Raw genomic sequence first — 26153 nt, forward strand, 5'->3', positions numbered from 1 at the left:
AAGCGCGGAAGCAGAAATGAAATGCACTATTTTACGGATTAAAAGCTGTCTCCAAAATTTTCTCAACTTACGTTCGTATATTTGTCTGCGATGAGCCGTAAGCGAAGTAGCCATTTCGAAGCGTACAGCTTCGCACTCACATTGAACGTAGTCCTGCAGCTGCTGGAACTCCGCCGGAGAGAGCTTCTCCCACTTGACGGCCATGGCGTCTTGCCGGGCCGAGCTGCCGCGCTGGTCATCTGCATCCGGGGTCGCACGGCTCGGGACGCTCGCCGCTTCCAGGCGCGCCCCGGAGCACCATGCTCTGCGGACAGAACCACGCGACATTGTGAGCATAACAGGGCACCCTCTCGCACATGCAGGGCCCGCAAAAATCTTCACAATTTTGATCACACGGGGTTCTTTAACGTGCACCCAATGCACGGTATTTTGAATTCGACCCCCATCGGAATACGGCCGCCGCGGCCGCGTTCGGGCCCGCGACCTCGTGCTCAGCAGCGCAGCGCCATGTAGCCACTGGGCCAACGCGGCGAGGTGTTCGTTCATTTGCTCCGCTTGTATAATTTTGTAAGCTAGGAAGCTCTTGAAAGCCGATTTTGTGCGTTAGTGGTGAGAAATTGGCAGCGTCAACACTGAGGGTTTTGATAGCCACGCGCTCGCTGGCCTTCATTATAATATTCAATGAAAATTCCAGCGAAGGAAACGCCAATATAAACCAAATACACTACTGTGCCATTCAGATAATTTTGCAAATTACACTGTGACTCATGACTGGTTGTTTTGACGCTGGAACAAAAAAATAGCCGCGACGCAAAATCTTCCGTACAATGGCGATTGCATCGGGCCGTACGAAATGACTATTCCTAGACAATAAAGAAGAAACACAAGCAGGCTGCAGCGGTGAACAACAAACACAACATTAAGAAATGATGCACCATTTACGGTCTAATAAATAGCTTCAGTGAACCTTCCCGTGTCATGGATTGAAACCTACAGGAAAAAAAATTATGGGGTTTTACGTGCCAAAACCACTTTCTGGTTATGAGGCACGCCGTAGACCATGGAGGACTCCGGAGATTTGGACCACCTGGGGTTCTTTAACGTGCACCTAAATCTAAGTACACGGGTGTTTTCGCATTTCGCCCCCACCGAAATGCGGCCGCCTTGGCCGGGATTTGATCCCGCGACCTCGTGCTCAGCAGCCCAACACCATAGCCCCTGAGCAACCACGGCGGGTACTATACAGGAAAAGAAACAGATATATATATATATGGTTGTGAAATCTATCATTGACGATTTCTCGCGCTTTGGTCAGAAGTGCTGACAATTTTTCTTTTCATAATCGCCATGCGTGCCTGTCATTATCAAATGACTAGCCTTCTCATCCAACAATTCCACGTCACTTTCATCGGGGCACAGAATGCGCACAGAGAGAGAAAAGGCGGAAGTCAGCAGAGATTTGCTATGCTGCACTCCAGCAGGAGAAAATGGGAACGAAAGAGTTGGTTACACCATGTCATTCTTAAAACACTGAGTTTAGTCCCGTGCGGTGCTACATTTGTAGCCTAGCACATGTTGTCACGAGTGTACATAATGCTTGCGACACATCTGGTGCGGGAACATATATGTCAGATGAAGTCGTCCGAGAATGAGCGGGCGTTTGCCAGGGAAGTCGCTGAAGTCCACCGCTCCTGAGTGCATATGCTGCGCAGGGGCAAAATATGAGTGCCGGCGTCTCTAGTAGACGGCACCGGTCACAAGCTGGACTGCTCTCATGGCCGACGTGACGTGAAACCTGACCCAGGGTATGCGAGTCGTGTCCTGTGCGCCAAACTTGCGTCACCAGTTCAATTCAAATAGCGCACGCAGAATAGACAGGAGAACTGTTACATTGCAAACATGCACATTGCCTCGAATATAAACAATATTCTTCCCCGTCATGGCACACTTAACGGCACGGCACGGGGGCTCGTACTACCGAATCTGCGCGAAACGGAAGCGCCAGCTGCATTTCCCTTCAAGCAGAGGCTTGTCACGGGCCAAGCGAAAATGGACTTGCGATGTTATTGGCAAGAAGAGCGAAAATGTGAAACGCCGTGGTAGGAGGCCGCGGTTGTGCCGCCACACGCGCTGTTCTCCACCCCGGCTCGCACTGCGACAGCGCTGGCCAGATCGCTTAACGTTCTACCTGTAGCTGATCTTCGTCGTCAGTGGCGCGACCACAAGCTGCAGCGCCGCTACGAAGAAAAAAAGAAACAGAAAAGCCTTCATTTACAGTGCACAGTTTGAGAACCAAGATTTGAAATTTTAAGCATTCCCGGACGGTCAAAATAATGCTGCCCCAAATCAGTATAGGCAAGCTAAATATGGATGCACGATTTTGTTTTCCAGCTTGTAAAGGAGCGCGTTGGTGCTATACAGCAACGGACGTTTATATTCTGCTAGTACAATCCATAATGACGAGTTCACTTCTCCTACAACGGGCCACAGTGAAACAAGCGTGCAAACACGGGGCGCCAACTGCGACAACTGGTGGCTGCACAGTGAAGCAAGGGGCAAGTCGCCGCGGCAACGCGCCTTTGTTCGCAAGCTTCAACGAGGTCGATAGGCGCGTAAACGCGAACGCCGTCGGACTAGAATTCTTCCTTTTGCTCGGGCAATTTTTGTGACAAAGACGTACCCCGCACCGTGCTCGGTTCAGTTCCCTGGTCCTGCTGCTTCGTGGTTCTGCACCAGTGCGCACCACACTTGGACGCCTATTCTGGAAGCCATGCATATTTAACTGCGCGCCGCCGTCTACAAACCTTTTGTGACGCAAGTTCGCCGCAGCACTTGTGAACCTTTGCTCCCGCTTACTTTTGTTATTTCTTTCGGGGTTCAGCGAGGGGGGCGGGGCGGCATGGGCAGAATTCAGGCTGCGAAGGTCCACTTTGGCTGATGCTATGCGCAATGGCTCTCATTTTTATATTATCCTTCCCTATAGCTATCTATATTCTTCGCAGTGTCGCTTCGCCGCCGTGACAAATAGGCGATGAGGACAAGAAAGATTAAAAAAAAGATAGACGCAGGGACCTTTAGCACGAAGGAGCAATAAAAGGAGGCATAACCGGAACGTGAAAGGATTATTCGCGCTCGCAGCGCAACGAGAGAGGCAAGTTGCGAAAGCGCGAGCCGGCGCGTAGCAGCGGAAAAGGAACAGAATGGAATAAGGTAGAATGGATCAAAATAGAACGAATCAGTATACAATGGACTAGAAGGAAACGGAACGCGTAGAAGAAGTCACGTCCGTACAATGTCGATATATGGATTTCCACAGAACCAAGTAAAAAAAATCTAATTGCTGTAGCCAGAGCTCTTTACACGCGCCGGCGCCTGAAATAATGGCGATAATCCGGGACATCGTCAAGGCAAAGTAACAGTAGCCTTGCGAAGCTAAAGCCTCACCAAGTAAATTTCTGAGCACTTCCAAATGCTCGAACATCGTTAAGTTCGGCGTGTTGCTACGGGTGCTGAAGTATAATAAGGTTATGTTGGGAGCAGAACTGTTCCCCTTCGAAGCCCACATGGTTATCATGGACGCATGAGCTTTTTTTTTTTTTTTTTAAGGGAAAGCCTAGCATGGTTAACAAAGTCAGTTGGGCTAGTTGGCGCATTTTCGAAGGCTAAGACAAACGCAATAAAATACGTCGGACGTGAAGAAACAGAAAGACAAGTCTGACCGCTAACTTCACCTGACGTTTAGTGATCACAAAGCACAAGGTTCATACACGGAAGACTTCACCAATGCGCAACCTTCGTCGCATGTATCTTAAGGAATGTGTCTCGGCGACAAAGGTTGTTTGCCAAGAAGCGTAGGAATTAGAGAACAAGAAAATATCTCCAGTAAGCGTTGCTGTTGCGTACATGCGACGGGCTCGCAGTGGCGGTAGCAGTGGCGGTGGTCAAAGACTCGATTCGCTTTTACTTAGTTCGGAAAATGACAGAAACATGTCAAATATCGGAATTTGAAGGCAAAGTTCACAAAATCAGTTGAAGAGGTTCGGCCTCTAGCTCTGTATGCCGTGTATTTGTCGCGAAAGCGTTGGTCATGTGGTTTGCACAGCCACAGTAAAAATTATGCGATAGAGAGAAGTTGAGTAAGTTGGTTCGTTGACTGCGTACCAGCAACTGTATATCACATTTTTTATGCTGCGTGCAGTGACTAACGACACATAGTTACTCACTGTTGGTGTACGATACGTACATTGCAGAAAGTACGAATTTCAATGTCTCAGTGCTCCGCACGGTGGCGAAACAGGCACATTGAACAAGATGTCTGATTTTTTTTTTTTTTTGAGTGTTCATGCAGACAAGCGAAATCTACAGCGCCGGAAAGCAGACACTTCCTCACTGAACTCTCTTGACCGCAACCAACGCGGCGGCGGGACATACACAGCGGTGCCTTTGGCGGTATACGGCTGCAATGCGTCAGCTGTTCGCAGCAGGTTCCAATCCCGGCTGCTGAAGTTCAGCGCCCACTCAACCGATTGTTTTATTTCTTTATCTTTTCTTCTATTAAACATAGAGAAGCTGTTCAGGGAGCTTCTACAACCGTTTTCATGCCGCGCCGTTTTCTTCGTCAAAGTAAAAGAACAGCCAACAATGCAACCTGCATTCAAGTCCCGAATTTTTGCTTCTAAACGTAATAATCAGTGATCGTAAAGTAAATGTTTCCTTGGGTACGTGTGCCTCACTTGAACTGAGAACTTCCTCGCGCGCACTCTGTTTTAAAGTCAGTAGTGATCCGTCATTCTCACTTCTGCCGTCGCGTCTTACCGGCTCAGCGTTGGAGGTCAGCAGCGGCGGGGAACGCTGACGGCGTGGTCCAGCAACGCAGCCTGACGAAGAGGCGGCGTGACCGGGAAGTAGGAGAGGACGCACGCGAGGCGTCTCGTATATATAAGCGCTATAGAAAAACCAGCAAACATACCCCTAAATACGTTCTACGTAGGGTGTGACAACTTGTTTTTCGAAATTGTATTTGATGCATCAGTTGCTCTGAATGACATACATCTGCAAATGTTTTTCTTTTAATATGCAAATTCGTGGCAACGTTTGTAAAAACGTCAGATGCTGAAGGAAAATAGTGTTTCCAATAGCCGTTAGAAATGTGAGCTTCCTCTTAAGTGCGGCTAGTTTCCTTCAAATCGGTTCAGTAGTCATCTGATGCAAGAATGTTCGCGCTTTACAAGTATTTGAATTGACACGTTCCACTCAGCCTACAGCTAGAGCTTCATCTTAAGTTGAGCAGTTCTAATATTATGTTGGATACCTCTCGATGCGGCCATGGAGATCTACAAAGCCACAGGAAGAAAAATTAGTGACATCACAAGGGAGAAGGCAATTCTTAATGAATAAGCGAAAACGTCCATTGGCCATTTTTCCTGTACGCACTCACTGTGTCTGTTTATTTGAACATTTTTCACCTCTCTCACTCATTAGCTTCTGAAACTAAGGGCATATGATATTAACGGAAGCTTGCGAGGATTACTCGACTCTAAAGGGATGAAACGTTGGAAGCTCCGCCACTCTTATATATAAACACTGTGTGCTGGAGTTTGGAATACCTCGTTCGTTCGGCACGCTTTCAGTGGAAACACTTTATTAATGAATCTCAAAGTATGGAAGATGTTGCAATTTTATAAGCTCTTAGCCGCGAGCCTGAACAACGCTTGTGTGTGGGAATCGGGGCAGGCACGCACTGCTCGCAGTTTCTTTCGTGCGAGCTTGCGCAAAAGCACGTCGTCATTTTTGCGAGAGGATAACAAAGAGCGATCAGCCTTCCAGTAACTTTCGGACAGAATTTCAGTAAATTAATGCCTGCTAATGACTTCCTTCGTGCTCTTATAGCGTTGATACAAACAGCAAGGACAGGCAAACGAAATGGTTGTTTGCCGGGCTTGTTGGTATGACGACATAATACGGCGAACAGCTAAATAATTGGACAAAAGGTTAAGGGAACGCACGACGCAGGCGCTGGCTTCCAACTTGTACTCATGTGCAAGCGTGAGTCTGTCGAACGTACTGGCGCTCTCTGCTTTCTCAACTTGAAAGCTGAGAAAGCCTGTTTACAGAGCCATAGACAAGCGGCTGAACGTAAACAGACGCAAAGTATGAATAATGAGAGCACCAAAGCGATACTCTCATGGTTGGCACGCATTACAGTGTCGAGAGCTTGACATGACTTCGTCAGTTTGTGAAAAAAAAAACATAGCTTAAAGTAATTAATGTTTTCCTAATTCAGTGCGAGAAGATAAATGTGGTAAACATACGAAGGGCCTTTTTTTTGCAGTGCCCAGGTAAACTATTCTTTTTTTGTTAATTCCGTGCGACAAGTAAGTGTAGTTTATGTGAAGGACCGTTTCCTTTACCGTATTACAGTGAAGAAGATATTTCCCTTTCTTTCCTTTTTTTTTCATGAGACTTTCAAACAAGTGTTTATTTATACTCACTGAACTATATCGCTGGTAGCATGCTGACATATCGCACGTATGCGCACTCACGCAAGCAGAAGTGCGATCGCACGTGCACGTGCTACGTGCGGACAAGAATCGCCGCCATACAATTTTAGATCTGGGAGGTCATGCACGTGCAGGAAGAGCAGAAAAGCAGGAGAAGGTTCGCGGGATTGGCTGCCTATTCGTGCGGGCACTTAAGGAAGGACCAGGCACAGGGGCGAAGTAGTTTCAGGCAAGTGCAAAGAGACGGCGGCAGGAAAATACCACTAGTGAGATCGCTTTCGACGGCAGCCACGTACAGAAGGGGTTTCGCAGTGACAGCTACGAAGCTGCCGCGCATATACATATGCGCACGAACACGCACATGCCACGCAGACAAAAACACACAAGCGTGTAAACGGACAAAGCAGGCCTCCTTTCCCTTTTATTCTCTTTGTTTTTTTGACACCGCATGTCTCGCAAGAAGGGAATGCCGACCTTCGGCACGGCACGAGGTCGGCCGAGTCGCGTTGTTTCCGCGCGCGGCGGCCCCAATTAGGCGCCAAGAAAGCGCGCTCCGCTACGTCGGAGCAGTAGTTCGGCGCTGCCGCGTGTACTGCACTGCGTGTGAATGAGTCGCAAATGAAGACGAATCGAAGCCGCCGGCGCCGCAAACGGTGCGCTAGCTCGCTTGGCCGCCAGGGCCGGAGTTGCAGAAGGAAGAAACCGGGAGCGGAAATTTGCCCCAGGAACCAGATTGCGAAGTGTGGCTCAGAAGGACGATAGTCCAGGCGACGCCGTTGTTAGCAGACAGATATCCGAGTCGGGGGCGAGGGCGCCCAAGCATGGAGCAGCTACGTAATGGGCGTGCTCCCGCGGAAGCGAAGGGCACTTGGCGCGCCGGGTGCGAGCAGTGTATTGGTACATACGAGTTAGGAGACCCAGGATTACAGCCGAGCGGAGATGTTCGTCCGCCGCGGTTACAGCCCGCCGATCCTGGCTCGTGCCGCGGCAGCTGGCCGGCTTTCCGAGCCCATTCGGGCGGCGGCGATTGCAGGCGCCGCATTTACAGGACTCCCGCCTACTGCGAGCTTAACGAAGTACGCGCACTGTCTTAACAAAACTGTGCAGCACCATGAATGCCAGTGCGGGCGTCAGCTAGTTCATTCGCAGGGTTCGCAGATAAAACGTGTACGAACTTTACGACTGGCCGGGCACAAGTGTTGGGCCGTCCACAATGGGTAAAAACAGGAAAGCACCAGGCTAATACTTCTTACGCGCAAACAGCTTTGCAAATTTAGCCACTTTAATTCAATTATGGGGTACTATGTGCCGAAACCACGATATGATTATGAGGCACGCCACAGTGGGGGACTCTGGATTAATTTTGACCAGCGTACACCTTAAGTACAGGAGCGTTTTCGCATTTCGCCCCCATCGAATCCGCGACCTCGTGCTTAGCAGTGCAATGCCATAGCCGCGAAACTCACCGGCGATTTTCGCACACATAGCCACCCATCTGATGATGGCAGCTGCCAAAGCGCTGCACGGTTTTAAGAGGAAGCGTTAGCTCGGGTGCTCCTATCTAAATAAATGTAAAAAGAGAATGAGTTTTTCTCGGCAACCACTGCACCAAACCTGACGGGGTTTGTTGCATTTAAAAGAAAAATTTAAAATATAGTTACTGTTGGTTTCGAATTTTCGATCTAGGTCATCAACATTTTACTAAAATTGGCGACAATGGCAAATTTTCAGAAAACGAAACTACCAAGTTTACAACTCCGTTAATTCAACAATGAAAAATTATGTCCAAATTATGTGAATTCCGCCTAATAGCACATCTAAAGTGGACAAAATTGATATGTTACACATGAATCTCAAAAATTTAGCAATGTGTAAACACAGCTTTTGCAGAACCCTTGTACACAACGTAACAAATTTACGTAATATATAAATTGACATACCGAATTTGTCCGCTTTGAATGATCTAGTGGATGCCGTTAACACAACCGCGATATCTTTTGTTGATGCAGAGCTATAAGTTTGTAAACTTCCTCCTTGTATATTTTTCGAACTTTTGAATTTTTTATAATTGTTTCAATAAAATACAGGCCCTAAATCAAAATTCCAATTCAAACAGTCACTATAATTTTACTTTCTCTCTCAAATGAAACAAATTTCATTAATATCAGTGCAGGGGCTAGTTTAAAAAAGTGTTTTTGCGTTTTACGTGTATTTGAATAGGCCGCGTCAGAGTTCGGCCGGTCAGAGTTTATTAAAGCGAAGCTTGCAGTGTCTTACTGATTGACACTGCAAGCTTCGCTTTAATAAATATTCCGGCACGAGGTCGCGGGATCGAATCCCGGCCACGGCGGCCACATTTCTATGGGGACGAAATGGGAAAACACCCGTGTACTTAGATTTAGGTGCACGTTAAAGAACCCCAAGTGGTCCAAATTTCCGAAGTCCCCCGCTACGGCGTGCCTCATAATCAGAAAGTGGTTTTGGCATGTAAAACCCCATAATTTTTACTGATTGACCCGTGAGCGCCGAAAACGCACTGCAAGAAAGCCAACTTACACATCTACGTAGAACACTACCGTTTACATTCGCAGTACCACGCCAGCGTCGACTGACCGGTCAGTCAGTGCCTGATAACGGCGCGAAGCGACGAGCTCAGCAAGAGTAGCGCATGCGCACATAGTTCACTGAAAGAGCAAGGCAAGTCGCATCTGCTATGCATGACACCACCCCTGTCGCGATTAACTGAGCTTCCCTGCCTATCGGAGACAGCAAGTGCGCGTGAACATGGGCTCGTCTTAGAATCTGGGGAAAAAAAATCAAAGTCCCCTTTCTTAAAGAAAGATGGTCGAACGCCACGCTACCCAGATGAACTGTATATATCTGCATTGCATTACGCACGTCATGCAATGCATTCCCGGCCGTCACCATGGGTAGGCCGCGGCTGCAGCGCACGGCAGAAGAACGTAAGCGCGAGCGCGATCGTGCCCGTCAGGCCGATCCCCTGTATCGGCAACGGCATGCAGAAGCCATGTGGGAGACGCTTGTGCCGTGGAGGTGCCTACTGGTCTTGTGGTCGTCAGCGTGTACACCAGACAAGATACGTCTCGTCGTGACGCGGAAACATTCCTGGCAGAAACCATGAAGACCTTAAAACCACATGGTACGCAGATCCTTGCGTGTGGTGACCTTAACATAGATGTGGCGAAAGAGCTCAACACATGGATCGAGAGTTTTATGCTAGATTGCTACTCGTTGAAACTGAAGGCGTTATAGAGACCCACGACGCAACACCGTTCCTGCATTGAGCTCACGTTTGCAAGCAGGCTGTGTCACGTTGCGATGGAAGAGCCTCTGACCGTCTACCGCAGCGATCACAAGGCAATACTGTGTAAGTGTAGAGACGTCCGTGAAAGTGTGTGTGCGTGTAATCAACGGCTACATGATCTAAAATTAAAGGCTATGCAAATTTACAAATGTGTCTTCATTAAACTTCAACGTTCAAAAAATACAATCATAAGCAAGCAATCAAATTACATATGCATGGTTCACTCAGCATTCCTTGGGTTCGTTGCGTCGTCGTTGGCTTTAGACGTCGACTTTGAATCAGTTTGCATTGGGTGAAAGCTGCGCGTTCAACCATCTTTCTTAAGAAAGGGGCTTTGATTTTTCTGAATAATTTAGTAGGATTCTGTACGGCACTACAGCAAAGTCCTTGCGACGACAGCAAAGCACAATTTTCCCTCACATTTACCATCATGATCTAGCCTGGCTAACACTGTTATCAAAACAAAAAGATATTTCGCGCTTTATTAAACCACAGCGTGGCGGTCACGTGCAGCTATTGAATAGTCATTTCGTTTCAATTTGGTATTCTTCATACGCATTCCCTGAAGCACGAAAACGCTTCTCATTTTCATTATAGAACTGCTAGATACATTAAATCAAGGCATTCCACAACCTGGAGGCGAACAAGGATGCGTTACGAATAGCAAGTTAAAATGAGAAACGTTGTTCTTCATAACTTAATCGATCCCCGTGAGCCGCGCTGGTGCAGAGGATGGTTTTGACCATGACCTGCTGAACTCCAGACCTGCACAGATGTTCTTTGCCCAGCACACCTAGTCTAGTTCAACTGTTTTGCCGCTAAGGACAGAACGTACGGACAGAGTGGCGCTAGTTAAAACCTGTTCGCTGTGGTCTGCTTCTGCAGTCTGTTCCAATGCTCGTGCTGCCATTTCGGCAGGCACAAAGAACTTGTATTAGTGGTGAATGAATAAATAAACAAATATAAAAGGAAAATGAAACTTGTGAATGTTTTGTGTTTGAATAGTGATATTACAGGAGGAGGAGGAGGAGAAGGAGGAGCGGTGCAAGAAAGGTAAGTGGCAGCGCACGTGGCAGCTGCAATGCTAGATGGCATAACCTTCCCTTTCCTAGCCTCCGTAAAAGACTGAAAAAATTTTTTTGAGAGAATTCATAGGATAAAATAGTTTTCTTGAGTTGATTACAGATAGTCTAATGTCAGAAATGACATCAGAATCTACTGCTGTGTGCCTTAATGAAAAGCAGAGGATCTGCAGGGTAAAGGTTTTCACAAGTGATTCCTGCGCCCGATGTACGTATGCAAGAAACTGCTCGAGTCTGTTTCAAGGAAAGGTGAGCATAGATATTCTTTTTTTAATATTGCTTGATGTCTAGGTGAGTTGAAAGCTTGCAAAAGGGATCCCAGTGCTTTAAAGGTGCTGCACTGCAGGCCTTGTGTCACGGAACTATTTCCAAACTGCAAAGCTAGCTTTTCTGCGTGGTACGGCGGCAGCATAACGGTGGCGAGACAGATACGTGGGCAGTGAATTCGAAGTTGTATGCGTAATTCTCTTTTTGTACTCGCGAAAAACTCACGGGCAACATTTAAGAGTCAAAATGAGTGGTTATCGTTCTGTCGTCGAACCTTAGGGTGGTTTCCAGTTTCTAAAAAGTGTGGAAGCGAACTGTACAATGTAAACAATAAAACTGCTATGAACTTTACGAACTGTATAAACAATGTGACTTAATGTGCAAGAGCTGTGTGATTTGTTACTGCGTGAAATATAGGCAATGTGAGCGGCTATTTGACGCTATTTTAGAGAGCAGCGGACTACACGCACCGACATTTTTCAGGTTTCGGCAATCAGCTCTTGGAGCTAAGTGACCGATCAAAGCCTTGTGACATCACTGTCGCTGTGTTCGCAAAAATCATCAACCATCCGAGCAGTTCGTTGCAACAGCAGCCGCCGATCTAACTGCAACGCCGCGCCAGTCAACCGTACAGTAGCAGACGAACAGATATCATAAAAGCGGCACCAACTGCCACCGGTGAACGAGGGTGGGCGTAGGCGACTCCCGTAGAAGTCGGAGTTGCAGTAGGTCGTGGTTTTGACATTGCAAGCGCAAGAAAGTCAAAGAGCCACGCATGTGCGTTAATGCGTAGCTCCGTTCCTGCCTCCCTTTTTTTCTTTTGTTTTCTGCTATGTTTCATCTTCCTGTTCACTTTCTGCGTGCCTACCTCACTGGCCATCGACAGCCAGTTCTGCGACAAGAGACGCGAGGCGGCAAGATGACTAGTCGAGCACGCATGCAAATGAGCGGATCCATCATCGACGTAGAAAAGTGTTCCGTTCACTGCATGACATCGGTTTTGACGACCGTGACTTCGTGAGCACCAGCCAGGGTCGCTTATAACGCATATGTGCGTTCTGCTGAGTCCAGTGCCGATACTTATATATTCAGACGGCCTGGGGACTCGTCAGGGCTAGACACCATGTGTTACCATAATCGCGTGGCTCGACATCGCCTATGCGGGGGACGACGCGCATACATACACGGCACCATTGCGAAAATGCTGGATATATACATCGGCGGACAGCCCGACTCTCTCTCGTTTCAATTTCGACAAGACTGCGGAGTATGGCGATGTGAATTACTTTTCATGCCCATGCAAAAGCGATCCAATCAATCAGGGCCACTCGCGATCCCACTCTTATTCCAAGCGCGCGAAGGTTATACCAAACGACTCTTTACAAGTGTCTCCGCTGAAGCTCATGCTTGACTTTAAAAAGCTGGGTGTTCAAGCAGCGCAAAACTAACTGATAATGATTCTACTTACTAGCTGAGTGCACCTTGAAGAGCCGCAAGTTCTGCTGCTGTCGACGTGGTATTATAAGAGTACAGCCTTGGTTAACCTCCCTATCCTTTCCATCTTCGTTTCTCTCTCTTTCTCTTTATTAACTTTGATGCACATCACTGCCTACTGCGCCTCTGTAGTGAGATTGCAGCGTACACCGAATAATGCCACGAGGTTATTTAATTAATTAATTCGTGTGTTTTTACAAACCTCCCACTATGGTGTCGGTAATTTCCTATGCTCAGATTCGGGTTGCTAAAACCAACCAACCAATCGACCTTCTGCAATTAGCGTCAGAATTGAGGTAACGCTATTACAAAGGCTGAATTTGCCATTTTTGTACCGTACTTTGTTGGTTGAAGTCGTCACGTAGAGTGAGCTCCCAACGTCAGCTGCCGCTTTGTGATAATCGAATCTGGCGTTGTCATTTGCAAGCGGTTTAGCGTTTTGATAATGATGAGTTTCTGACTACGGGGATGCCTTGCTCTTCGCTGTTCTTGAAGGCCCGAATGGCACGCCACTCCAAACCGTGCCTAGTTCTGTCTGCTTCAACTAAGCACTAATGCCCTTCGACGGCTAGCTTTGTTTTAGGCTGTAAGACGGGCAATAGGCTTCTAAAACACGTTCGCGCAATTTCGCACCAGATGAGCCAACCTTTGTATCGAGTTCAGGTACAAGAAAAGAACGAGAGAGGATCGGAACTCTCGGCGAGCTCAAACGACACTGAAGCCTCGCTTCAGTCACCTTAGGAGCAGCCAAGCAATCAGCACAGTGACAAAAAACATTTCGCAAGATGCAGCTTAGCGAGTGTTTCAAAATGGAAATTAAAGAATTGAGCGAAAGCCATGCTCCTCAAGCAGCAGCAGAGCGATTGGTCGAATACCGTTTCAAACGGATCATCCGAGCAGCGGAGGAGAGCGGGGTCCCTTCTCGGCGTGATCCACACAGCTGGTCATCTGGGCGGAACAATAAAGCCGGCATGGTAAAGCAAGAAAGAAAAAGGGCTCCGCTACATTTGGCAAGCGCAGCCTCGCCGTCATGCACCGGCGTGGCCGCAGCAAAGGTCAAGAATGGGAAGAGCAAAATCTCGTGCTGATTTACCGCGTGTGGGAACTTGCGGAAGCTGCGCAACAGTACGCACCGTATATTGAATCAGCAGCGGCGTTGCCGCGTCGATGCACACCCGCTCACGTTTTTACTCAACTTTACAAATCTTTAAGCAGTATGTTTAGAGGAATTATTGCCTAAAAAAAAACGGTACAGCGTTCCCCTTCCACATCAACATTTAATTGTTTTAACAACCGTGTTTGAGTTTTCACGTTCGTGGCATGAAACACACGTTCTTTCTCGAAATTACTACACCAGATGTCACGGAAAAATGAGACAGCCTTACTTTTAGCCTAATACAAGTACCCCTATATCGTCGCAGTTTTCCTTCTCTGATGATGGTCAAGTCTGATGGTCAAGTGGCATCGTCGTGCTCGTATTGCGATCGTTACAGGAGACGTAGTTTCTATTTTCGTGTTCGTGTCCGGAATAATACAACCACTCTACTCCAATAATATTCATTTTCGCGCTTCATGAGTGGCCGAGCGGATCTCCGCTTACATCATTACTGGGATCGGCTGGTTACGAATGCCGGATGATAGAGGAATGGAATCGAGCGAAAGGAATTTCTACATTATACCAGCCCTTGTCTCTCACATATTTTAATAAGTTATGACAAGTCATGTAGTATCCCTAACTGGCCGAAATGTCAACCTTGGTATGTGTAGCACTGTTTAGCCCTTGGTGAAACCATGGCGCATCAGGCATTGCCGCAGTGCACTCGTGGAGCTGTCCTCCCCTACCCCATCATTCCTCCACATTCAGTCCAAGAAGAGTACACGCGCTCTTGACCAAAGTCCGTTTGTTGCCTGAGTCATCACCGCCCGGTCAGCGCCGTTCAACGTCACCCTCCCATTCCCTCTTCGCTCAACGCCCCTATTTCCTCCTATTTCCTCCTATTCAAATGCCTTCGGTCACTCCATGCGCGGAGGTGTCAAGCAGCAACCAAAAACAAACAACCAGATAGAAAACACCTTCATGGACTCCGGCATAGAAATCGCTGCGACAAACGAGCGAGCACTGACGCAATGTGCAGCGCGCGCAGCTTGTGGAAATTAACGCAAACAAAAGCCGTGCCCCAGAACCTGCAGATAGATTCAATTGTTTACAATTTCGCTGAAATTAGCATGCAAGAAGCAAAACAACAATGACGGAAGAATTAAGACACCGCCCCACAATACGGCTCAAATAATGGATAATGCAGCCAAGAAATCGTAAAACACCATTGCAGATTCTCAACTATTCCATTGATTTACTGCTCTGATTGCTTGCCTGTTTCACGTGCGGTGAAATGTGTGTGAAATAAACACTCTTGAAATGTCTAGGTCTGAGTTCTTTTCTCCAGTTCTTTATTTTCTTATTTCTGAATTTTTTTATGTGAATGCCTAATGAAGAACCTGTTGCCTACAGTAAATAACATTTAGCGTTCTTTCTTTGAAATGTCATAAATTTTATTCGATTCGATTCACCTGTTGTGTAAGGAAGTCTTTCTGTGTTTCACTAGTCTTAAGAAGAACGACTGCACGTAAGTTTCTTAAGAACGCAGCATTCTACCAAGCTTCACCCAATGTCATGCCTCGCTTAATGTCAAGCTCGACAAGAAAAACAATTGCGTTGACAAAAATTGCGTTGCGAATCTCTCGAAACAGAAAAGGAGGCGACTTCGAAAGTCATTTCCAGCAGGAGATAGGAGATAAAGAAGTAGCGGTAGAAGGCAAGAAAGAATGTCACAAAGTAACTGCCATCAACCTCAAAGCCGAAATGACGGTCACAAACAGACCACGGTGTCTGCAATGACGCAGCACAGCAGAATAGCAGATAATGAGGTTGTGCAGCCGTGGCTGGAGAAAATGAGCGAGCTTGGTCTTCTAAACACGTCCGCGCGCACTTTGAAGCCAGCAGAGCTCGCTTACTGACGAGCAGCTAGCGGTTCCTTTATTCGTAGCAGACAAAAAAAAAAAAAACGACAACGTACCCTCCAGTCGAGGCGACACCGCTGCAGGGAGCGACCGTGCGAAGGGACACAGAGAAGCTGTGCTGATAACCGACTCCAACCAGAGAAACAAGAAGAGATAGACACACTCCCTCCCCTTTATCCCATTTTCTTTCTTTCCTTCTTTCTGAGCTCTTGAAACAACGAACGCCGCAGGAATCGGGAAGGAAAAAATAAACTGCTGAAATAAGCGCCACACGCTACGAAGTCGACATCTTTGTCCGGTACGTGCCCTCGCTGCCCCGTTAGTACGACGCGTTGGCCGTGCGCAAGAACATGCGCATACAAGCCTTCCACGTTGATGAGGTGAATTTCTGTTTTGCGTTCCTCCTCGCTGTCTCTCGACCCTTCATGTGAAGCAAAAATGCATGGCAGAATAACTTTAGGAAACGAAGAACTTCGCTCCAGGCTTTCAAAATTGCGAAAGAATAGCCGGATAATGAAAAAAAAAACGACGACGGAACCTTTGTTATTCGATGTTGCTGACAGTGGGATGCAAGAGGGCCGTCGTCGCCAGATGCAGTTGCAGAGAGAGAGTTTGGCGCAGATTGTTTAATATTTGTATTGGGCGCACGTGGGAAATACGGCTACTTCCAGACGTTCTCGCTTCAGAGAAGAACGCTGCTAGCGCACGTTCCACGAGAGTTCCAGGGTGGGGGGAGGGGCTAGCTTGCATATTTTTCAGTCCGTTTGCATCGATTCTCTTCCCAAGTAATTCTCGAGCGTTTTTCAGTCAGCAGCTCAGTCTTTCTCTTTTTTCCTTTACAGCGCCTCGTCCAGTGGTTCGTGAGTGGTGAGTTTTAGCAGTGCCCTAGAAATCAGAGTTTTTGTAAACATCCGAATTCTCGCGGTGCTCAGACAGCGCAGACATCTCTACTTCTTCATTTTTAAAATAATCCTTACTTAGTTTTAGCTAGCGTTCATACGCACGTAAGCACAACTTGTTTTCAAACAGAAACTACCAATAGCCTGGAGCTGATTTTCCGTTCTGCTGACAGATCCTTCGGTCGCAAGCTCCGACACATAAGATAAATAAATAAATAAATAAATAAATAAATAAATAAATAAATAAATAAATAAAGGAAGAAAGAAAGGAAGAAAGGAAGAACGTTGGAAGGAAGTTGTTTTTTCGTCCACTTTCATTTCCGTTAAATTATAGTTTTTTTATTTCATTTATTAAGCACAAGTAATTTCCCTTATGTTGTACTTGGTTTCAGTGTTTGTTGGCTTCTTATGATACGTTCAAATGGCTGACACACATAAAAGGCTGGAAAATAAACTCCGGGCACTAATGACAAAATTTGAAATACACTGGGCACTTTTGACCAGAAAAAAGAAAGACGAAAAAAAAAACAGAATGTGAACTTGATTGGCGGCTCTGCCGTGAATCTCCAGTTCTCATCTACAGGCCGGACTAGAAATCGGGATCCCGTTCGGCGCCGCCAGAGATCCCTGCACCTGTTGTCAGTCTGAACAGCAAACAGGACAGAAAGCTCACAGCTGGCGGCAAAGCGGAACATGCACATAGTCTAGTGCTGCACGCATGCGGTCGGGAAACGTGGCACTCGGGCGGCTCGTGTAGCACCATTTGACCTCGGCTTCATAGCATGCGCACACTTGCGGCGGCGAAATAGTGGAGATGGCAAGAAAATGGTCGTGGACTGTCGGTTGTTGCGTGCTCTGCATCTGCCTAAGTATGTGGCCCTGCGAAGCCCTCGAAATATGTGAGTAATATGTGTGCTTTTCAAGCTCGAGGAGCATAAGGGCCTCATTGGACAGACGCAATATGGTCCGCAGGTGGGATACGATGGTTTGGATAAAGGGATTGATAGGCAAGCGCGCACAACTGCGTCGCCGGTGCGAAGCGCACACTTGCAGCATATGCCGAGTAGGAAGCGCTAAGCAGCATTAACCGCTAGATTTTCCTGAAATCGTAGAACCCCATAAATCACGTCGTTTTTAGTGGCGCATGTCGGACACACAGACGTTGCTCTAAATCCATCAAAGCACGGTTTTCATGGTGGCTAATAGACGCCACACTACCACGTTCCGTATTTGGCTGTGCAGACAAGGATGACAATAGCTCGGATAAGCGCAGCGACTGCAAGTGTGCCCACAGGTCTCACAGCTAGACTAGCCGTCCTTGCTCACAGACACCGTGGAAGTGCAAGCCTCAAGGCAGGCAGGTCGTCGAAGCGTTGCCGCCAAGATTTACTTATTCTCCGCACTCGAAGATCACCGAGCACACACGTCTCAGCATTCCCGCCTCTTCAAGTGCTGCGTGAATAAAACTCAAGCCGAAAGAGTGATTCATCTGCGGGAGTCGTCAATCGGGGTCATTTTCGGGAAGTGAATCCGGCAATGTGAGTGTCACTCGCGCTCTAGTTGGCGCAAACTGATCGCGCATCCTAGATGGCACTCTATTACGGGCGGCGTGCTTGCACGAATTTTAGTGACTCTATGCGGCGCCTGACGTTACCAAAGTGGTTTTCGTGAGCATTCAATGTTGCCACAGAAAAGCTGAACGTTGGAAGGCTACGAAGCTCCTTGGGACGTGTAACCGAAAAAGTGTCGATTTCTTCACTACAGCGGAGGGTCGCCGTAAAAATACCGAATAAATGTCAAAGAGAAACCGTACACAGCGCTTTCTAGGCCAGTGCACCGCCAAAGTGAAAAGAATTCCACGGCATATTGCTAAGGTGTCGCAACAGTACAGTATTTTGCATTAGCTTGTTCCGCTATGGTTTACGCGCGAGCAGCGTGTCACAATGATCCGCTGTTGTAGCGTGCACCAGACGGATCCATTTAACACCGCTTTAATATGAATAGACAAGCGCTACCCCATGAAATTATAAAATTTAAGTACACGAAGACGGCTGGTCAGAAATGGGTGTGAAAAATTTTGGCTTAACTATTGTTGAGTACCGCACCACACAGCTGCAAAGGAATCACAAGCTATAAAGAAGTGTGGGTGTACTGTGAAGACGTTACAAAAAAAAGTGTATTTGTGTCTGTAAATAGCGCCTAATATTTGTCTGCTAGCCGACTGCTTATCTTGAGAACACTTTGCGCAAACTGCTGAACTTTGTCTTACACAACCTACAATTTTTTCAAACAGAACTAGAGGTGACATCTAAAAAAAATTCATTGCAAACAATATCAGCCACTTTTGTTACCCTTAGCCAACATTCGCGAAATATTCGCGCGCAATATTGAATCGCCAGAATTTACGTCAATTCTTACAAGAATTCCCTTTTGCCTGTCTATAGAACGCCTACGAAGCCAACAGATTGAATGTTATCACGCGTACTCTATCTTTATTTTTGCCGATGACTGTTTTTTATCAAATTATTGCTGTTATTAAGTTATCATTCGACGCAAAACTTACCTATTGTAAAACGTGACAATATAAGGAGGGATCACTTTTAGCTTTTACGGAATTTTTAGATACCGCCTGTTGCAGTTAGCATAATTCTTGTATTCTTGTTCTTGAGCTGCATTATTCAAAGAGGCAGACATTACTAACGTGAGACATCGAAACACATGTTCAACTAAAGAACAAAAAATAACTAATTAACTTCTTAATTAGTTGCTTTAGAGCAAATATCGCAATTTACCAATGGTAGCCAGTGACCTTGCAAGATGTTTCCACTTGAAATAAGCTTCCAGGATGACAACAATTAAGAGATATTTCCCAAGATGTGGGATGAAATGCATGAGTGTTCCAGTTACCTTTGTGCGTAAATGCATAGAAGGCGTTTTCCTAAAAAAGGAAGTGGAACAAAATTGCATATTTTACGGCGAGTTTGATGGGCGCTTATTTCCAAACTGGTGTCATTCTGGAAATCTACTCCAAGTGGATACAATTCGTAAATTGCAACATGTTTCGTATATTAATTCATTAGGAAGTTAAGGATCTTTTGTTAATTAGTTGAATATGTGTATCATTTCACGTGCAAATATGTCGTTCTCTCTAAATAATCCTGTTCAAGGACTAGAATTATGTTATCACCAACAGCTGATTTTTAAAAAATTTCTTAATACCTAACCATGATCACCCTGCAGGTAGTTATTCGGGGCAGTTTAGAATATAAAGCGAGAACATTCAGTCTGTGATTTTTGATCTCTCCGTCTATTCAAGAGTGACATCGCTTCTCTGGTCATATCTTCAGGGCATTTTCAATGAACCTTTATTGTGCCTATTATAAGTCGTCTATATATTAAATTGGGCAAAACGAAAACATAGTAAAAAAATGACTGTGCCTATAGCCTACATAGAGAGAGATTACAAATCAAGAGAGAGAGAGAGAAATGGGTGCATAGAAAGGCAGGGAGGTTAACTAGAGGCAGTTCCGGTTGGCTACCCTGCACGGGGGGAAGGGTGAAGGGGGGATAAAAAGAGAAAGAGAGCGGAAGGGGGAGATAGAAAGAAATAGAGACGACCACGACCAAACCGCGTACACTACAGAGCAGTAGGGGGCGGTGTTCTTATAGTCTATCGTGAAGCCCCGCAGACCGCAGGAACCTTAATAACGCGAGTAAGGCCTTTAGCGGGATGTTCTGTGGGAGTACTGACCTAAAGGTTTCAGTTCTGATAGTGATCGATTGTCCAACTGGTCCAGTACTCTGAACAGGACTTCTCTCTGAGCACTATATCGCGGGCAGACACAGATCAAATATATATATATATATATATATATATATATATATATATATATATATATATATATATATATATATAATTTTATAATACAGACAGTGGGCGACGACCACGCAGACGATAACAAGGGCGTCAACCAATTCAAAAGCTTTGCCAAGAGCGAACACTGTCCGAATTCAAGCTTTGTTCATTGCTATATTTAAATATAGGCGTACGACTACTTTAACTGATCACTGTTTGCAAGATGTGATTGAGAAAACCACAGCACTTACATGCGCTCCCTTCACAAATCGTTTCGGTGCTCTACACGCCAGCTTCAAGCCTAGCACACAGAGAACGAGATCTGCCCGTCGTAGCGCTAATTCTAACTGCCTTAAAAAGTGCATAATAAATAAAATGTTGAATGATGTCAAAAAACAGACGTGTACGACGTGCTTGCAGACTGTGGGTGACGCGGGTAGTGCGTCACTGTGCCCCGGAATAAAGAAAACATAACCCGGCGTAGCAGCCACACGGACGAGCAGATCGAATGAACAAAGCCAACGTAGAAAGAACAAGCAAGAAAGCAGCAAAGTTACAGGGATTTGCCGCTTGTTTGCCGGAAACGCTACAGGGTGCTTACCAACTTTTACCACAGCGTTCAAAGAACAATTTCCCACTTACAATAGCCGAAAATCAAAGGTAATCCATTTACAAACGTACCAAATAATAGGTCGGCTCATCTTACACAGTCATATTCATAATTATGGCCAAGATAGTGCATCTGGAACGGCGTTTCGCCGCTGTCATTTACGAAGAATGCATGGGACATGCTATTACAAAGTGAATAGTGTAAGCAAGAACAAACATAGTGCGCGGGTCAGTGCAAAAGGATTGATTGATTGATTGATTGAGTAACTTTTATTTTACAGTCCTGCAAAACGCGTATTAGCACGTCGCGGGCCGCTCCCACGTCGGGACCGACAGGCCTAGCCTGCCAGCCGCATCGTGGGCCTGCTGGACAGCCCAACGTTGCTCAGCCTGGAGTGGGTTGCGGAGGGCCGCCTCCCACCTAGCTGAGCTGAGGTCAGGGCTTGCTATAGAGATACATCCCCAGAGCATGTGCGAAAGTGTTGATCTATCCCCGCAAGCAGGGCACGCGTCATCAGTGTAAATCTCCGGATATATCGCATGTAACGTGAACAGGTTGGGATAGGTTTCTGTCTGCAACAGTCTGAATGTCAGTGCCTAGTGAGCTTGGAGTGAGGAGGAGGGTATTGTCGCCGCGAGAGATAGAAGTGTTGAAGAAGTTCATTATAAGTGGCAGGCGCGTCCCTACCATGCGTAACTCTCTCTTCGGCCGTTACAGCGCCAGCGCGGTCAGTCAGTGCGCGCGCGGCAGCGTGGGCCGTCTCATTGAGGTTCGGGGGGACACCCGCCATGTGCCCAACGTGGGCTGGGAACCAAGTAAGCAAGTGATACTTGATTCTATCCGGACCTGCCTTACGAAGCAGCCCAAAAGCCTGTTCTGAGATCACTCCACACTGAAATGCCCTAATGGCCAACCGTGAGTCACTGTAGATGACGTCGCTGCTGTCATCAAGCATCGCCAAGGCAATGGCCACCTGCTCGGCTATCGCCGGATCTCCGGTTCGTACAGATGCACAGTTCGTGAGTCGCTGTTTGGAATCCACCACTACTGCAGAAAAGGAGCACCCCTTCCGATATGCGGCCGCGTCAACAAAGCAGGCTCTACGCCCCTCTGTCTGGATCTGTTTGAGTATGGTTGAAGCTCTTGCTTTCCTTCTGCCCTTGTTATATTCAGGGTGTACATTTCTTGGTATCGGCGATACGGAGATCAAATCTCGTATGTCCCGTGGTACCTGGCATTTTCTTGGTGCTTCTGCAGATGGTGGGTAGCCGAGCTCTTGTAATATCCTCCTACCGGCGGCGGTCGTGGAGAGTCTGGCAAGTTGCGCTCTTTCCTGAGCCTCTGCAATCTCCTCCAGAGAGTTATGCACACCTAGCAGGAGGAGGCGATTGGTGTTGGTGAAGATCGGTATACCCAGGGCTCGCTTAGTTATTTTCATGAGCAACGTGTTGAGTTTGTTCCTCTCTGCTCTTTGCCATCTGTGCATAGCCGCCACGTAGGCAAAGTGGCAAAGCACAAAGGCGTTAATCAACCGTAACAGATTGTCTTCTTTAAGGCCATGATGGCGGTTAGCCACCCTTCGGATGAGACGTACTGCGTTGTCCGTCTTGGTCGTGAGCTTGATTATCGTTTGCGAGTTAGAGCCAGTAGATTCGACTACCATGCCGAGTATTCTTATTGCGTCGACCCTAGGAATCTTGTCTCCCTTGCCCGTGCGAAGACAAATGGTGCTGTCAGACAGTGGTCTCCAGCCCATGGGCTTACGACCTCTTCTTAAGGGGTGGTAGAGTAAAAGCTCTGACTTCTTAGCCGAACAGTTTAATCCCGTGGGTCGAAGATAGCCCTCCGTGACCTCGATGGCCATTCCCGAACGCTGCCTTTATGCTTAGCTTTATTGCATTGTCGAAAGACGCCACTAAAATTAATTCACGCATGTCTCATGCACATCGTCTGGCATCTTCGGTCATGTGAAATGAATAATTCATAATTAATAGAATTTCGCCACTAAAAGGCTTTTGCCCCAAAGGCTCCATCACGTAGACTGGCTTGTAGAAAAGCAAAAGAGAGATACTTGAAAACAGTAACATGAGTCATTTCAGGCATCTGCACAAGTTAAGTCAAAGTTGATCGTTTACATGTGTTAAATGAGATGGTATATAGATACTGCCCATGATAAGAGTCCAGTGCACACTCAAACAGAAATAAAAAATATATTTAAAATATGGGTCTAGGCCTATTTGAGGAAGCAGCTAGGGGGAAGGGAGCTAAATGGGAGCTTGACTATGGAAGCTTGACATGCGAAGCTCTACACATCATGAGCTAAGCGCCCTCAAACGACGTAACCTCCTTGATCAGTACGTTTCCGCGGAAAACACACACACACACACACACACACGTCTTCTGAGACATTTTGCTCCTATTTGGCGGATCAAGAAAATATTGGCAGCTTCAAGATTTCAACTAATCACCATGTGATTGTGCATGCTCCGCTCCTGGGTTCTGACACATGTGAATGTTCGTGTTGCCTATGCCCTTGACCTGTTGCAGACAGTGCGCCGGTTTCGCACTACTCGGCATGCGCCGACTGGATAAAACCAAGAAGGCGGGACGTCAAATCGTGGGCGGGGACACTCGTCGTCAGTATAGCGCTCACGTGGCGCCATATTGAACGTCTAGACATTATGGGCTACTATTCAGCACAGTCGGCAGATTCATTCAGAAGTACGCCTTGTAAAAGTAAAGCTGAAAGCACTATTCAAGCCTACAGACAGTGCTTTCAAGCCTACAGACAGTACTTAGGACAGTTTTTAGTGGCACCGGGCAGAACCACTTCTCCATTACGAGCGTTCTCCCTTCTTTACTTAGATGGTATCAGAATTATTTTTTTAAGTATGCCTGAAGTGGGGGGGGGGGGAGTAGGGCGGGAGTGTTTGACCTAACCAATGAACTGTTTAATGCGGTCGGTATACCGATACTCGTTTATGTTAGCTTACCCCAGTAATTGTTGCCTTGCAGAGAAACGGTGGTTTATAGCAGTTTCGCTAAGTGCATTGCGAATTCCAGAAATCAGAATGTACGCCTGAAATGGCATCGGCATGCTGAATTTGATCACGATCTGGGAGCTTCGTTTGCCGTGTCTCTCGCCTTCATTGCCGAGCCTTACGCATGGCTGCGAGGCCGCGGTATGCTAACCAAATTCAATAAAGACTATGAATCCGACGAAACGCTACCTTTCCGTAGCAGATTTCGGTACCGTTGATTTCTGATTCAACATACAGCTGCATTATTACTTTCGTGCTCCTTGTTGTTCATATACAGCAATCCATTTTAGTATAGAGTAAGAGTGATTCAAGCGTCTTTCTCTTTATATTAACTGTTTTGTTCATTCTGCGCTTCCGTTGTATGACATGAACGGTATAATGGCAAATACGAAATAAAACTTGATAGACATGATCGAAAATATGCGCAAATAAATTGCAGAATAAAAAGTGAACGAAGAGAAGGACAATCAAAAATGTAATAATTGAGAAACACTTATTAAATTCTGTCTCGCATTTCTCATTAATAGAGTTTCAGTCACTGGACTTCCTTTTAATGTAGTTTTTATTTCAGCTTTCTAATGAAAATCCACTGAAAGAAAAAGTAAATATAAAATGAATCAGCCTGTGTGTTTATTTCTTTTGTTTTTACGAAAGAAAGAGAGTTTTTACGAATGGCGAGAGAGAAAAATGAGATGCGAGAAACTGGGAAGTTAATAGGAAGATAAACACCAAGTTTGACACAGTAATGAATCAAGTTTTAAATGCGTAAGCATTTCTATGCCTACCCAACGAGAAAAAAAACGTCCGTTCGTCCATCACGTGAGACAAGGTAGATCGCTTTCAAGATAAGGTCCACACCAGCGAGCGAATTGACCTTTGTGCTGCCTCTCGCTTCAACGTGAACTAAGCGCTGACAACACAGCGCACACGAATCTATCAGCACTCGGTGAACTATACTCCCATCGTAGATCGCTTTGAAGATAGAGCTTGCGCGGCCACGCCATGCGTAGCCGTTGCTGGAGTACGGTCGAGCACGGTTGATAATAGTTCGTATCGAGAAGAGGCAGCGTCATCGACCACGTCTAAGTACGAGATCTAACGAACGTGACACTGTTCAATTGCGTCTCGCTCTACAGCACGCATCGGCCAGTGCTCATCTTCCATGAAGCAGCGGCATCATTCAAACGCATCCTCATTTAACATCAGTGAACCTTGCTACAACTCGCCTCTTCTTCACCGTCTCATGCCGGGGTCTCAGTTAACGTCACCGAACCCTTGGCTATGGGCCCAAGAATACTGGCTAGTATGCCGTCCGCGCGCCGCGCCGTATGGAGAGGGTGGGACGCTTTTTGAATGAAAGCGCAGAGGGCGCTGCGAGCAGTCCTATTGCTACGCTCTTCGCTCGACCGGACAGTGTGCGCTGTTTCCGGCTAGTGCGGCTGGCAGATAGTCCTCGCTTCTCAGCCTAAGCGATCGTCAAACAATGTCGTTTTGCCACGAGATCAGTCACGTGTGCGGTCGCAATTACCAGTGGGAACGTGCCTTTACGTTGTGTGTATGCTTAGGTGGTCAGCTTGACAAAACGTTATATCCGCAGGCAAACGTGAAAAGCGCGACAGCTCGTCATTTGCACTTCTTGTCAGATTTTACCCATATAGTCAAAAACGCTAGAAACCCATTTGTGGCTGCCGGCTTCAACACAGGCGAAGGCCGTGCGCATGTAGGGCCCATTCAAGAAGCTTGGAAAAAGGATAACAACAATATTTCACTAAAAGTGATGCCAATGATTACCAGCAGTCACATTCATCCCAATTCGTTGGTAAACATGAGGGTTGCCTCAGCTTTCCAAATATCTCGCGAAAAAATAATCAAGGGGCTCTTCCTTTTCCCTGTTCCCAAGGTGAAACCAGAAAATCAGATTGCAATAATGGACGGACTGATCGATGCAAGAAAGTTTGGTGATGGCGAAAGTGCACTGGAATATCATACTTTGCGCAGACGCATTTTGTCAGACCACATTGTTCTTGTGAGTGCAAGAAGCCATGCCAAGCTCATATATTA

At 46.7% G+C, this 26153-nt stretch overlaps 2 protein-coding genes across 7 annotated transcripts in view; one reads left to right on the top strand and one right to left on the bottom strand.

Moving 5' to 3' along the window:
- Dgk (diacyl glycerol kinase 1) overlaps positions 1 to 26153 on the bottom strand; it is a 650907-nt gene that overhangs the window by 211214 nt on the left and 413540 nt on the right. For 3 of the 5 annotated variants that reach the window (XM_075691752.1, XM_075691753.1, XM_075691751.1), the window contains 2 exons: positions 13544 to 13616; positions 141 to 304 (listed from right to left, as the gene is read on the bottom strand). In XM_075691752.1, coding sequence (XP_075547867.1) covers positions 141 to 304; positions 13544 to 13560 — 181 coding nt within the window. In that variant the 5' untranslated portion in view covers positions 13561 to 13616. The remainder of the gene's footprint in view (positions 1 to 140; positions 305 to 13543; positions 13617 to 26153) is intronic. The other 2 variants (XM_075691755.1, XM_075691754.1) reach the window with 1 other exon arrangement.
- The window catches only part of LOC142582265 (nose resistant to fluoxetine protein 6-like), a 63763-nt gene continuing 54856 nt past the window's right edge, over positions 17247 to 26153 (top strand). Inside the window, exon 1 of one of the 2 annotated variants that reach the window (XM_075691750.1) lies at positions 17247 to 17484. In XM_075691750.1, the coding sequence (XP_075547865.1) occupies positions 17400 to 17484 (85 nt within the window). In that variant the 5' untranslated portion in view covers positions 17247 to 17399. The remainder of the gene's footprint in view (positions 17485 to 26153) is intronic. The other variant, XM_075691749.1, reaches the window with a different exon arrangement.

The sequence above is a fragment of the Dermacentor variabilis genome, chromosome 5 (assembly GCF_050947875.1).
Source record: "Dermacentor variabilis isolate Ectoservices chromosome 5, ASM5094787v1, whole genome shotgun sequence".
NCBI lineage: Eukaryota > Metazoa > Arthropoda > Arachnida > Ixodida > Ixodidae > Dermacentor > Dermacentor variabilis.